Source organism: Pantherophis guttatus, chromosome 4 (assembly GCF_059756535.1).
Source record: "Pantherophis guttatus breed Tessera chromosome 4, ASM5975653v1, whole genome shotgun sequence".
Classification (NCBI taxonomy): Eukaryota; Metazoa; Chordata; class Lepidosauria; order Squamata; family Colubridae; genus Pantherophis; species Pantherophis guttatus.
In genome coordinates, this window is record NC_142066.1 from 38493330 (window position 1) to 38508372 (window position 15043).

A 15043-nucleotide genomic window follows, 5' to 3' on the forward strand; every position below is an offset into this window, starting at 1 on the left:
CATTTTAAAGAAAAATAAAATAAAGCCAATAATCCACAAATAAAGATTTGTGAATTAAAGTAAGGTGCTTAAATAGGACATCCTAGGACCCAGATTACTGCCAAACTGTTTCAAAATTCCAGTAGAAGAGAATATACATAGTTAAGAGTCAAACTGTAGAATTCTTGGTCTCTTTGAGCTTGGCTATTTCCTTGCCAACATTTCATTGAAGTCAAGCATTTCTATTTATAAGTTCTAATAGCTAAGAAGGCAGAGTTGTTGTTTTTTCTTTATTCAAAACATGTTTCTTCATCAGAGTAATGGTCTTCTATGTATGATGTTGTAAGGATATATTTGGGTAAATGCTAATTCAAGCTTACAGGGAAATTGCTTAGTCAAGCATTTAATGTAGATGAAAAGTTTCCTTGCCAGACAAATGTCAAAACAGAAGTTTATTCCAGTGGTGAAATCTAAAATTTGTTACTAGCGGTTCTGTGGGCGTGGCTTGGTGTGTGTGTGTGTGGGTAATATGATTGGGTGGGTGTGGCCAATTTTTTTTTTTTTACTTTTAAAACAATTTTTTCTATAACCTCTTTGGTGAATCCAAGCTGAGTTGCCTGATCGGCAGACTTTTTTAAAAAGCCTTTGCCGATCAGGCAACTCAGCTTGGATCGTCAGAGGCATTTAAAAGACAAAAAAGGGTTTTTTTCTTTTAAAAGCCTTTGACGATCCCAGCTGAGCCGTGCGATCATCGGAAGCTCTTTTTTTTTACTTTTAAAAGCATTTTTTGGCCAAAGAGGTTGTAGAAAAAATGCTTTTAGAAGGTAACAAAAGAGCCTCTGATTATTGTGCAGCTCAGCTGGGCATGAGGGGGGGCAGGGATTTTTGCTACCAGTTCTCCGAATCACCTGCCTCCATCGCTACCGGATCGGGCAATCCCACATACCCACATTCATGATAGAAACTGTGTATGACATAGAGAGAGAGAGCAAATGTGTTTGTTAAAACTTAAAGTAAAATAGCAATTGACTGAATTATTCCAAACAGAAAAAATAATTTAAGACAAATACCAGTAAAACAATATTATAAATTATATATTTTAAACTGATTTTAATTGTTTATGTAATTCTTTGTTTTATTTTTGTAAGCCGCCCTGAGTCCTACGGGAGAAGGGTGGCATATAAATTACATAAATAAATAAATAAAAATAAATATAGCAATAGTTTGGCAAAATCCCTTTTATTAACTAAGGGTAAGTGAAATAGAAATGTGAGAATATGTCACTAACATAGACTTTCAGAAAAAAAAATGACATCATAAAACATTACCTAACTGTGACTATTGCCTTTTTTTAAATCTCCAAATTAAAATATTCTTAAAATCTACCCGAAATTCTTTCTATGCACTACTCTACATAGTGTAGAGTGGTGGGATTCAGCTGGTTTGCACCAGTTCAAGTGAACCAGTAGTTAAATTACACACACACACACAATCAAAGTCGATCCTGGACACTGTGCTTTGCTGAAGTGAAGAAACAGACAATGGAGTGGCTGGTGTGAGGGAAAGATAAGGCCACTTTCCCTCCTCCTTCCCTCGTGATGGCTGCTCCATTGCCTGTTTCTCCATTTCAGTGCAGCCCAGTGCCCAGGATTCACTTTGATGAATGGGGGGGGGGGTTAACAACCAGTTTGCCCAGGGTTAGCTTGGCTGTCGCTGATGGCTCATCCTGCATGTGCGGCAGAGCTGAAGGATGGGGATGGGCCAGGCTCCCACAACAGGCAACCTTTCCCTGGACAAAACGGTTAAATTATTTGAATCCCAACACTGACTATTGGTAATAGTAATAATAACAAGAGGAACATAAACAAAATACTGGTGAGTTAGTAGTGAAGTTAAGACATTGATTGCAAAATAATTTATTGAAAGATTCTAACATACATTATTAAAAAGTTCACATTGTTTTTTTTATTACTTTTATTGAAAAGTTTTACAAAGAAAAATTCCACCCCAATTCCCTCCCCACCACCCCCAAACCCCTTTCCCCCCTCCCATCCCCCCTTCCCCCCAGACTTCCCAGAGCAAAATACAGGGTATTTTTGTTAACAATCATATGCTAACTATTCTTAAACTGCCAAATCCCCCCCGAAACCTTAATTACACTATTGATAAGATAATACTTCTGAAGTTTAACATTCATTCATAAGCTATTTGATATTTTCTTGTCTGATACTTATTTTGAATATAATCAATCCATCTTCTCCATTCCAATATGTATCTTTCTTCTGTATAGTCCTTCAAATATGCTGAAACTTTCGCCATTTCCGCTAAATTCGCTACTTTCAGTGTCCATTCTTCAATAGTAGGCAAAGAGTCCTTCTTCCAATATTGCGCTACCAACAGCCTAGCTGCTGATATTAAGTTCAAAATCAGTTTAGTCTCTAATACTGTACAATCCATCATTATACCCAGTAAAAACAATTGAGGAGTAAATTTCAACCTTTTTTTCAAAATGTTCTGCATCACCCACCAAATTTTTATCCAAAATGCCTTGATTTTCTTACAAGTCCACCATATATGGTCATTAATTTCTTGCACTCTCTCATCCAGCTGAATAAAAAGTTTTGACAAACCTGATACTGCATAAACAATATCATCTCTTATTTCATCATGCTTTATTGCAACAACTTCTTTAATTGACTTTATATCCTCCTCAACTTTCTTTAATTTCCCTTCCACAAGTACTGTTAAGTTATTCATTGCTGCAGCTTGATTATTCATGGCTTCTTTCATAAATTCTTTGAGATCATTAAGAGCAGCCTCCTGACTCTGTGAATCAGCCAGAAGTTGTGCTTTCTGTGTCACCACTGACACAACTGGAGAACCTCCCCCTCCTTTAACAACTCCTGGCTTAACTTGTTTAGAAGCCATTTTTTTAAAAAAAAATATCTTTTTTCCTTTCAAAGCCATAAAGTCCCTTGAACAATTTTGCAAAGTTTGTAATTTATGGTCTCTAATTTATCAGACAGAATAGTCTTTTCTCCACGAGCTCTCAATTCTCAGCAGCTTTAATCCACTCTCACAGAAAGTTCTCAATAAGCACTTTCATTTCTGACTTTCACTCTCACACCCATAACAAGGTGCCATCTTCAGCCTCCAACTCAAAAAAATTCAATTTGAAACAATGTAAATCCGGAGTTAAGCTCTGTTATTTTACGGCTTGTTCTCCTGTTTCCACTCTGCCTGCGCTTGTAATCAATCAAACTCACTTTTGACAGCAGGATTGGTCGCGGCTTCTAGCTCTGTTTTCACAGAGTTGTCCCAGATTCGGAGCTTCTTGGCGGGCTGACTGGGGAGCTCTCACCCTCCAAGCCTCTGGAGTTATTCCAGAGGACTTTCGGGGAGCTCTACTCTCACCCACCGGCTCACCTCTCCTTCTTCTCCCGAAGGGGAGGTTTTTCAGCTGCCAGACAGCCGATTTGCACTGTCAAAGCGGCTTTTACGAAATCGCGGGGCTGGTGGTCTAAGAAGACCGTCCACGAAGCCTGCGGTGCCAACCGGAAGTCCAAAAAGTTCACATTGTTAAATTCTGTTTAAGGTAATTTGGTATAGCATAAATGTAGTTTCAGTTCAGTGTCCCAAGTTATAAAATTACAGTGTTAGAAAAATTTAGAAAAACCTAGAAATCCATTTTCTAGAGAAAATGTTGCCTCTCTTTCACTCAGAGGAGGTGGACCAGTCATCTGTCATGAATCTTGACAGATAAAACTGAAGTTTCTGTATTGAATAAATAATTATTATGGTGTACACAATAAAGTATGGTTAATTAAAGCAGAGCATTAAACCTAGTTCTAGGGTTGCTTACTTAAACATAAATGCTACTAATATAAATTTATACTTGAAATATAGCTCATAAGAGTAGATGAGCAAGAAGAAGCAACAAATCTTAAATAAAAAACCCTTAAGAGAATCAGAATGAATCTATATTCCTGTAATCAAGAAAGCTTACCATTGTATGAAGTAAAACAGACTGTCCTTTAAAAAGTATATGGTTTCACAGTTCACTGTGTTTGTGATTCTTCCTCCAGTTCCTGATGTTGACATCTCGTATTGCCCTCAAAGCAAAAATCTAGTTGCATCACTTCTCTCGGCATTGGTCAGAGAGTGTCTTGTGCAATTTTGCAGCTGTGAGCCACTGCTTTCCTCTAAGTCCTATCCGTGGCACAGAGAACCAGCAGCCATGTTGAATGCTGTTTCTGTCAGCCATAGTGCTTTCCAGATGGACTTAGAAGAAAGTGGCAGCTGACAACTGCTAAATTGTACAAGATGCTCTCCCAGCAAGAGCAGCAGTGGAGAGAAGCATCTGCTGACTTGGATAGCACATGGAGCATCTGCACAAGCAACCAAGGCTTGGCAAAGGATGGAAGAAGCTGCTACAAGATCTCCACTGTAGTGCTTTCTGAATGGAGAATGGTGTGTCCCTGGGCCCCAACCCGAGGCAAAGGGCAAGCGGGCGGCATACTTACTTTTGGTGAGCAGAGCGGGCGAGGCACGGATACGAGGTGCAGAGATTAGCTAGGCCGCATGGCAAAGCAAGATATATAGGGTGAGGTGGGCGGGGCCAGCCGGTGGTGTGATTTGCCGGTTCCCCCAAACTACTCAAAATTTTTGCTACCATTTCGCTCGAACCAGTCCAAACCAGGTGAACATCCCCTCTGCCTGGAAAGTAGTGGTGATTATTTCTAGATACACTTAGTGAATTCTCCCCTGTCTAATAAGTCTGAATGTTGATTAAACAAAGAAGACTGAAGACATTGGCCTAATTTTCTCCCTTTTCTTTTTAATTTTTTAAACTGAAATTTTAATTTGTTTTAAATTATTGGGATTTTTAATTGTCTTGGGCTAAATTATTTAATTTGGTTTTAAATTGTTTCTAACTTTTGTATTTATGTATTTTATTCTGTGCCTGTTCACTGCCCTGAATCCTTCGGGAGTAGGGTGGTATATAAATCTAATAAAACAAACATGGAGAAGCCTTTCTCAGTTGCAGTATAACCTCCAAATTGTAGAACACATTCCTTTGGATATTACACTAATTGTGATGGTCTACCAAAAAACAGCAAAGACCAAATTATTCTAGAAATCCTTTGGTGACTGACTGCTGTTGTTGTTTAATAATTCTGAGATTGTTCCCAGCTAATAATTATTTAAACCTGATCCAATGTGAGGCATCTTCTAAAGTCCCTTCATCTTGCATTCAATGACTTTACTAACAGGATGAAATAAAAATAATAGTAAAAGTATGCTAGAATAAAAATAAGCCTAATTGATGCACATAACCCCTCAACATTTCCAATTTGCATTGCTAATGGATGATTTTTGGTAAAACAATGATAGATTGGGATGATGGGTTGAGATCTATATATAGAAAGTTGTCCTTTTTTTCCTTTCCAATTATTGGAGGAGCCATGTAACAAAGGCCTTCAAAACCAGAACTCTGAACAAGCTAACAAGGAAATTTTATTCTGTTTTTTTTTCTTCAGATCAGAAATATGATTCTTATTTCTCTACTTCCAAATGAAATGGTACCCATGCAAAAAATGTATTTTCCCTTAGCAAGTGTATGTAAAAGCTAAAAGCTGTGGATTTCTCTCCTTTGGTAGGAAACCTCCACAATTTTGTTTTGCTGTCATTGTGGTGAGAATGTCTATATATTTCTCTTTCTGCCTTGCCTTATATAGAAAAGCATATAAAGTTATATTTTCTTTTAACCTCCCCTATTTTTACTATTATGATTTGAATTCAGTGCTTCTACAATGGACAGGTTGACCAATGCTAATAGAGTTCCAAAGTTATAGCGTCAGGATATGACTTCTTGAGGGATAGGAAATAAGCTCTTCTTTCAAAGCAGGAGACTCCACCACTTCTCATGAGATAGTATTAACCACTACTTCTATGCAGTACTCATTGGCCGACTGCAGGTTTTTATCAATCAAAAAGAGCAGAAATCTAGACCACTGATAATGAAGCTAACTTCACCAGTTATGATAGATGTTTAACAACATTTCCCTCCTAGTGCTTTAGATTATGGCTTTGGGTTATGGAACTTCATTCCAGGCAGCATGGAATGTGTTCGGACATGCTCATCATACGAATCCTATGGGAACATGGTCACACACAAAAGCAAACCCTTAGTGATGGTTAGTTTTCCTGCTTCACTTGACTATTTTTATTTTAAAAAAGAAAGAGCTCAAGATGCTGGAAAATTGGGTTGCTGAAAAATACCAACCTCTAAATTTATTCCTATTTTAAAGACTCTGGATGCCATGAGCAGTTATAGGCAATTTACTAAAACAAAAGTGTTTGCTATGCATACCTCAGTAAGATTCTTGTAAGTTTGACCACTTGAATGCAAAAAAATAAAATAAAAATAAATTAAAAATAAATTGGATGCTATTTATACTGAACACTCACTAGGTTAAAGGGATTATCAGGGTTCTTTTGATTATAATTGGACACACCCCACAAACTGGATGAAAGCTATGCACAAAACTTTATAGTACTTCATAGTATATTTTTTTACACTTGACCTATCTGCACATGGTTAATTTCAGCTTCCCAATTATAATGGGCTGGTCTAGCCCTGAAACTAAGTCCTTGGTCTTCGACTTACTCAACTTTTTTCTCTGCCTCTTTAAAATGTTACATATTAAAAGGACATTTAGTCTTTCTTCCCTGAAGAGTTTCTTGCCCACAGATGGGGATATTGCACAGCTTCAGCTTGATAATATTTTATGTTATATCAAGCTGCAGGACCAAACTGTTGACAAGCTTGAGTCAAGTTACAAGCAGGATTGCTGTTGAGGAAGCACTGAGGAATAAAGGTTCTGTTGAGACTTCAAAAATTATCTTTATGAATGTGTCATGCTGTGATGCTGAACCATATCTATACTATGGAACATTTGACATATTAACTAGGATGAATAAATCTAAATTAAGGATCTTGCTGAGCAAAAAAAGTACTGGAGTAAAAGCAACCTGCAAGCTGTAATCTTTCAATTTTCTCACTTCTGATGAACTTTATTTTCTTTCAGTGATAATTATTTTTTTAAAAAAATTCTAAGGAAGGGAAATGTATTCATATATGTGTGCTAAATTCATCTTCTCTTCGTTTTTATTTCCTTAAGTCACTTTGTAGTATTCACAGAAATCCAAGAAATTATATCTTAGATATTGCATATTTACTTTGCCTCCTGATTTATATTTTGTTTACTTGGTTGGGAACAAGATATTTCATCTGATTGCTTGATCTTAAATATGTCATGCCAATGAATGAAAAGAAGGTAAGAGTCATTTCAATATGTTTTCATTGTAATTTGGACATAGCAGAATATAATATCTAGATGTTAGAACTTAATCGATTTTCATGCTTCTCATGATTTAAATTTAATTTAAATCTTTGTATTTTCCTCTTTCTTAATTATTTTTGTTTTTACATAATTATAACTACTTTTATTTTAATTTGCATAGTAAATAATTTGGCTATTCAGAGGTGATATAAATATAGACAGATGAAAAAGATATGAACTTAGACCATTATTTATATTATTTTTCTGAAGTTCATTAAATGTTGAAATTTTTTAAAAATCCTTCCTTCCTTCCTTCCTTCCTTCCTTCCTTCCTTCCTTCCTTCCTTCCTTCCTTCCTTCCTTCCTTCCTTCCTTCTTTCCTTCTTATCTGCCTTATGTTTGAACAATGTTCTATATAAAGAATTCAATACAGCCACAAAATATGTAATATTTTCTATATTACTAATCCAAAAAGTTCAGAATTATAATTATAGAAGTAGGATAGAATGAGGAAAAGTGGCTATTCAAAAACTTAAATAAAAATGTAAATAATTGACCAAAAGGAATTCACAGACAAGCCCAATTTGTGTGTATATGTGCATATGCATGTTTTACTTGTATAATTTATGTATTGATTTTTTTTTTCATTGTGTATAACATTGCCTTTTCAGGAATCCAGAAACAGCATTATCCAAGTTCTGAATATTTAGCAAACTCTGAGATGAAGAACTGCAAGAAACCTTCATTTCATTTATTGATATTTCCATTCATCCTTTCACATATACTGAATTTTCCCCTGCAGATTGGTATATGAGGCATGGAATTGAACAACCAAACCAGAGTCCAGATATTTATCCTCCTGGGTTTTCCCACAGTTCTAGAACTTCAGAGATTGCTATTTGTAGTATTTCTTTGTATCTATATCCTCACTCTTGTGGAGAACACCATGATCATCATCCTCATCAGGACAAATACTCCCCTCCAAAAACCCATGTATCTCTTCCTCAGCCACTTGTCTTTCCTGGAGACTTGGTATATTTCTGTGACTGTTCCAAAACTCCTGATTAATTTCTTGGCAACAGATAAAAGCATTTCCTATGCAGGCTGCATGGCTCAGCTGTATTTCTTCTTATCCCTAGCCTGCACTGAATGTGGCCTGTTGGCTGTCATGGCTTATGATCGTTATGTTGCCATTTGCCACCCACTGCGCTATCCTGTTATAATGACATCCCAGCTTTGCTTGCAGCTAGCAGTGGGTTCCTGGCTCACTGGTTTCCTAATTTCTATGCTCAAAGTTTTTTTCATTTCACGTTTGAGTTTTTGTGGGCCCAATGTCATCAACCACTTCTTCTGTGACATTTCCCCTTTGCTTAATCTCTCCTGCACTGACCGCACTGTGGCTGAAATGGTTGACTTTGTATTTGCTCTTCTTATCCTTTTAATTCCACTCTCTGTCACAATGGGCTCCTATGCATTTATCATAGGCACCATTTTACGTATCCCTACGAGGCAAGGAAAAAGTAAAGCTTTTTCTACCTGTGCCTCCCACCTCACAGTGGTTATTATATTCTACTCAGCTGCAGTCTTCATGTATGCAAGACCTAGGAGAATCCATTCTTTTAACATGAATAAGCTTGTGTCAGTTGTGTACACTATTGTTACTCCCATGCTGAATCCATGCATTTATTGTTTAAGGAATCAGGATGTCAAGGAAGCACTGAAAAAAATGCTTTGCAATTTAAGTCCTGAAAATATGATTAGTGATCATTAGACTGATGATTAATGGAATTTATTTCAGCAGGCAAAAATAATATTTTTATTGTTTTGCATATGTGTATTGGTATTCCATAACATACAAAGACCTATGGTGGTTCAGAGGTTAGAATGCAGTACTTCAGGCTGCCAGCAGTTTGACAATTCCAGTCTCACCAGGCTGAAGGTTGACTCAGCCTTCCATCCTTCTGAGGTCAGTAAAATAAGGACCCAGATTGTTGGGGGGTCAATATGCTGACTCTGCAAACTGCTTAGAAAGGGCTATAAAGCACTGTAAAGTGGTATATAAGTCTAAGTGCTATTGCTCCTTAGTAGACAACAATACTAAAAATTTGTAGGAGAAAAACTGGATTTCACTGGCAAATATCTTTTGCAGAACTGTATACCTGTAATAGCCAGTCTTAAATGATAAACATATATAATTTTAAGTAAATATAAAAAAGAAGAAGTAGAAGAAATATAAAAAAAATGTAGAAAAAGGTCGGAAATTTGGAAATGCTGGAGACAAGCCACCATAAATTGCATTTAAGTAAATATAACAAGTGATCTAAATTTAATAGGTATTTATACATAAATTTTCCATCTTAAACAATAATTCCAATTTCAAAATTAGGGACAGATATCAGGTGGTCTAGTGTTAAGAAATTCTACTTTTAGTGACTTTTTTCTATATATTTAGCTGAATATAGCTGGGAATAGGATGAAAAGGGTAAGAAACTTTAGTTCTTTGTGCCTGATGATCTTCTTTTCCTTCCTTAGTAAATGAAATAAGGAAAAGAATTGTTTTCACTACAGAGTTAGGAATACATTGCTGAGTATAGGTATGATTCCAACAATCCATTCATACAGCTCTTTTGTTCTATATATATTACATATATTACAAACTATTCTAAAAATACGAGTTCCAGGTATATTAGTAAAGAAAAGCAGACAACCTGCGAGCTCCAGATTAAGCCTCCATCATCCAGCATGACGACAGCAAAAACAACACAGCTGATTACAAGTGGGAGACGGCTGGAAGGGCCTATTACAAGGGCCAAATTGATTAATGGCATATAAAAGCAGAGATCTCTGTAATGGTAGTTTAATACTCTGACTATGTCAGCAGATGGCTGACGAAAGCTTACTTAAATAAAATTTTAATTATTTTAAAATTTTAAATTCCAGAGCTCGCAGGATATCTGCTTTTTTCTTTACACACACACACACACACACACACACACACACACACACGTGTGTGGGGGTGGGTGGGTTGGTGGGTGGGTGGGCATGGGAGTGTGGGGGTGATATATATATCTCACATATTATTCATGCTACCCAATGTTTTCCATACTGTTTTCCTTTTTATTTAAAAAATAGTGGAAACAAAAAGTTGCTGTCAGAAGCCATCCTCTTTCTCATCCTCATCTACTATGGAAATGAAAATATGCTTTGGTGTTATTACTTTCTCATGATCACTTTTCTATTATCATGCTTCTGAGATGACCTGATCTTGATTTGGATATGCAGGACATCATTGTTTGAACCCTTCTTCCCTACTGCTATTGGTCCTATCAATTCTTAATTCTTGCTTCATATCTTCTGTATGGTTTCTACAATAGTAGAATAACAAAAGTAGGCTATTATTTTAAAAAGATTTGAAGTGTGTGTGCCTGACTTTTTAATCAATTGAGAAGCTTTATCCCCAATGATATCTGTGACTTTTATGGCTCTGACCTGTTGGGTCTCTGTAAAAGGCTTTTTCTCCAGAGGCTTAAACTGGGCTGAGAGATTAACCTATTTTCTAGGGTTACCAGAATGATTATGGTTCACCTTCAGAATTCTATGGCTGATGGCTTCAAATACTACTGAGAGATTAAGAAGGGCAGAATAAATGCATTAATCCTGTTCCTAGAGATCATCAACAAGTATAATCAATGTCATCTTTGTATTATTTCTAAGTTAGAAACCCTGCTCAATATTCACTATAATTTACGTCTTTCAAAACCATTGAAACTGAAGTCCAAATATTTTCTCAATAATGAGATAAGATAAAAATTGTCCATTACATTTTTCTTTAGAGTATTGCCACATTAAAGCCAATCTTGGACTAGATGCATATAAGTGACCTTATAAAAGTCAAAATTGTGCAATGCAATGCACATTAAAAAGGGCTGGGGATTTTTCATTACATGATCATAGCTATTATTATTAAATCAGCATTTAAATTCATCCATGCCGAGAAATTATAGGTAGGCAACATGGTGCTACATATTATACATTCAGTGTCCCTTAGTCCCATGAAACCTATCTTGGGCCAGTCACTCTGTCAGATTGTGAGGAACATAGAAGAACTATGTTGGATATGTTTGCCAAATAAGTAAGTAAGTAAACAAACAAACAAACAAACAAATTGGGATGTATAGCACTTCCCTCCTCAGAGAACTCGAAGTCCATAGTTTCTCTTTAAAGATCAGGGAAAAAATAGATTTTTATTACATCTATGCCTTGAATTCTACTTAATATATCTACACACCGTATTTTTCAGAGTATAAGACACATCTTTTTATCCCCCAAAAGGGGGTGAAAATTTAAGTGCATCTTATACACAGAATGTAGCCCTGCCCACCCACTGGCCCCCACCCTTTGGCCTGTGCCTCGCAGCAGTTACCTCCTTGCAAGCAAACAGCAAGAAAAAACAGCCCCTTTCACCTCCAGTATAGGTTAATTATCACAAGTTGATTAGATCGGCCTCCCGACTCTCAGCTGATTTGCTCTCAGTTGTTTTGCACAGGGCTCTCCTGCTAGCTGCAAAGAGTGCTGGAGCAGATTTTTTTTCCCCTAGCTATGCTGAAAAAACAAAACTGAAAGTAAAGCAGGCTCTGCAACATGACAAAATGAGACAGGGAAAGATTTATTTTTCTTTTTGCTCACCAAAAAAGGTAGGTGCAAACAATGGGAAATTTAGGGCAAAAGAGGAGAGTTCAAGATTTTAAAACACAAAAGAAAAAAAGCTCTATTTAACTAGGGAATTGTAATAATTGAGATACTATTAATTGTATATTGTGTTGAAAGCAGAAATGGTTAAGTTGTGGTCTGGAGGAATATATGGGGAAAATTATTTGGTTTATTATTATTGGTAAATATAATTAATTGATTTGTAAGAAATTGGATTGGATGGAAATAATTGGAATATTCATGTTCATATTGATTAAAATACAAAAAAGGTAGTTATATAACTAATGGGTTTATATAAAAATGTTGAATTTGTATTAAACAATTGTAATATTAAATAATCAACCAATGTGAGGATGGATATAAATAGATGACAATGGGAAGGGGTATAATATAGAATAGAAGGGAAAAATTGAATTTGATTAAGATTAAAGGTTGTTGAGAGTGTGGTGGCATGACAAATGCCCAGGCACCTGGATGAAGCTATCTATCTGGACCCGTACCAGTCGGGCTTCAGGCAGGGGTACAGCACAGAAACAGCATTGGTCGCGTTGGTGGATGATCTCTGGAGGCCTCGGTACAGGGGTTGCTCCTCTGTCCTGGTCCTGTTAGATCTCTCAGCAGCTTTTGATACCATCGACCATGGTATCATGCTGCAGCGGTTGAGGGGGTTAGGAATAGAGGGCACCGTTTTGCGGTGGTTCTCCTCCTTCCTCTCCGACTGCTCGCAGTTCGTGTTACAGGGGGGCAGAGGTCGACTTCGAGGCGCCTCGTATGGGGAGTGCCGCAGGGGTCGGTCCTCTCGCCCCTTCTGTTCAACATTTATGTGAAGCCGCTGGTGAGATCATCCGTGGTTTTGGGGTGAGAGTCCACCTGTACGCTGATGATACTTAGCTGTACATCTCCACCCCAGACCACCCCAACGATGCCCTTGATGTGATGTCTCGCTGCCTGGAGGCCGTGCGGGTCTGGATGGGAAGAAATAGGCTCAGACTCAACCCCTCCAAAACTGAGTGGCTGTGGTTCCTGGCATTGCGATATAGTCAGCTGGTGCCATCACTGACTATTGGGGGTAAGTCTTTACCCCCCACAGAGAGGGCTAGCAATCTGGGCATCCTCCTGGACGCATGGCTGTCTTTAGAAGAACATATGACGGCCATGGCCGGGGGGGGTTATCAGGTTCGTCTGATCCGCCAATTGCAGCCCTTTCTGGATCGCGATGCCTTGCGCACAGTCACTCATACCCTTGTCACCTCCCGACTGGACTACTGCAATGATCTCTACATGGGGCTCCCCTTGAAAAGCACCCGGAGGCTCCAACTGGTCCAGAATGCGGCTGCGCAGGTGGTTATGGGTGCAACTCATTGTGCCCACGTGACACCCCTCCTGCGCGAGCTGCACTGGCTCCCAGTGGTCTTCTGGGTGCAATTCAAGGTGTTGGTTACCACCTTTAAAGCGCTCCATGGCATTGGATCTGGATATTTTCGAGATTGTCTTCTGCCACCAGTAGCCTCCCACCGGCCAGTTCGCTCCCACAGAGAGGGTCTCCTCAGGGTGCCATCGGCCAAATTATGTCAGCTGGCAACACCCAGGGGGAGGGCCTTCTCTGTGGGAGCCCCTGCCCTTTGGAATGAACTGCCCCCAGGAATTCGTATAATCTCTGATCTTCGTGTATTTCGCTGTGTCCTCAAAACCTTGTTGTTCCGTCAGGCTGGGCTATCAATGTAAAGATTTTAATTGGTTTTTAAATATGGGATTTTAAATTTGGGGTTTTATAATTGAATCTATCATTTAATGATTTTAATTATTTTTAAATTTTGTCTGTCTTTGTGCTTTTAATCAGGCTGTACACCACCCTGAGTCCTTCGGGAGAAGGGCGGTATAGAAATAAAATAAAATAAAATAAAATAAAATAAAATAAAATAAAATAAAATAAAATAAAATAAAATAAAATAAATAAAATAAAATAAAATAAAATAAAATAAAATAAAATAAAATAAAATAAAATAAAATAAATAAATAAATTAGAGATGAGAATGAAGGGTAATATTGGTTTTTTTTTAAAAAAAATAGATGAGGAATAAATATGGCAAAAAGGAAATATAGAAATTGTAAATTTAATTGAAATAACTAAACACTGTTTAAATTTGTGAACCAGCCAAACACTCTGTTCAAAGAAAGTACATTGTATGTTTGTATGTGTGTTTGTCTAAAAAATTAAAAAAATAAAAATAAAAACAAACAACCAAAAAAGGTAGGTGTGTCTTATACTCTGGTGCATCTTATACTACAAAAATTATGGTATATACATAATATATAGGAACCCGTCCCTTGCGCATGTGCAAGATGGCAGTCCTCTGGAGTATCGGCTGAGGGAGGATGGTGAGGGTTTTTGACTATTAGGGGTGGGGAGGCCGATTTTCATCTTCTGGTGAGACCCTGGCGAGTTGGATGAGCCGCTCCTGATAGGGGACAGGCTCCTGGACGGCCCTGAGACACCACTGAGGGATTGCATCATCTGGGCGCTGCTGGGAGGGCGGTGGCGACTTCCGCAATGGCGCTCAGGCCGCAGAGAATTTGCGGCTGGGTTAGCGCTCCCCTGCCGGCGTGGAAGCCACTCCTGGCCATTTTGGAACTCTGCAGCACCCTGGCGGCTTGTAGAAGCATCAGACACCTGAGGGGACGAAAGTGGCGGATGGTGGCAAAACCGGTGCTGGGGCGAGGGCAGAGCTCCATATCGTTTGGCAGCTGGCTCTAGCTGAAGGCTGAAAGGGATGCTTTCCCGGATGGGATTGTATTGGGTTTTTGTAACCCCCCGAGCAATTTGTGGCCTCGGAAGATCTGGGCAAAATTGCCCCGAGAGGACACGACATGACTGCAGGGTGAGTGGGCCCAGAGAACTGGGGATGATGGAAATGGGCCAGAGGGGGATTGGCAATTCTCCATTCTTGTCTCCTCCTTGGAAATCCCTTGGAATCCCTCCTCACCCCTTTTTTGTGGCTTCCCTTGAC

At 38.2% G+C, this 15043-nt stretch overlaps 1 protein-coding gene across 1 annotated transcript; it reads left to right on the top strand.

The window, feature by feature from the left end:
• The first annotated feature begins 7109 nt into the window (after positions 1-7109).
• Positions 7110-9096, top strand: LOC117658481 (olfactory receptor 6B1-like). The gene is made up of 2 exons (XM_060693646.2): positions 7110-7319; positions 7997-9096. Exon 2 carries the CDS (start codon positions 8143-8145, stop codon positions 9094-9096), a length of 954 nt encoding a protein of 317 aa, XP_060549629.2. The 5' UTR covers positions 7110-7319; positions 7997-8142.
• The last annotated feature ends 5947 nt before the right edge of the window (positions 9097-15043 follow it).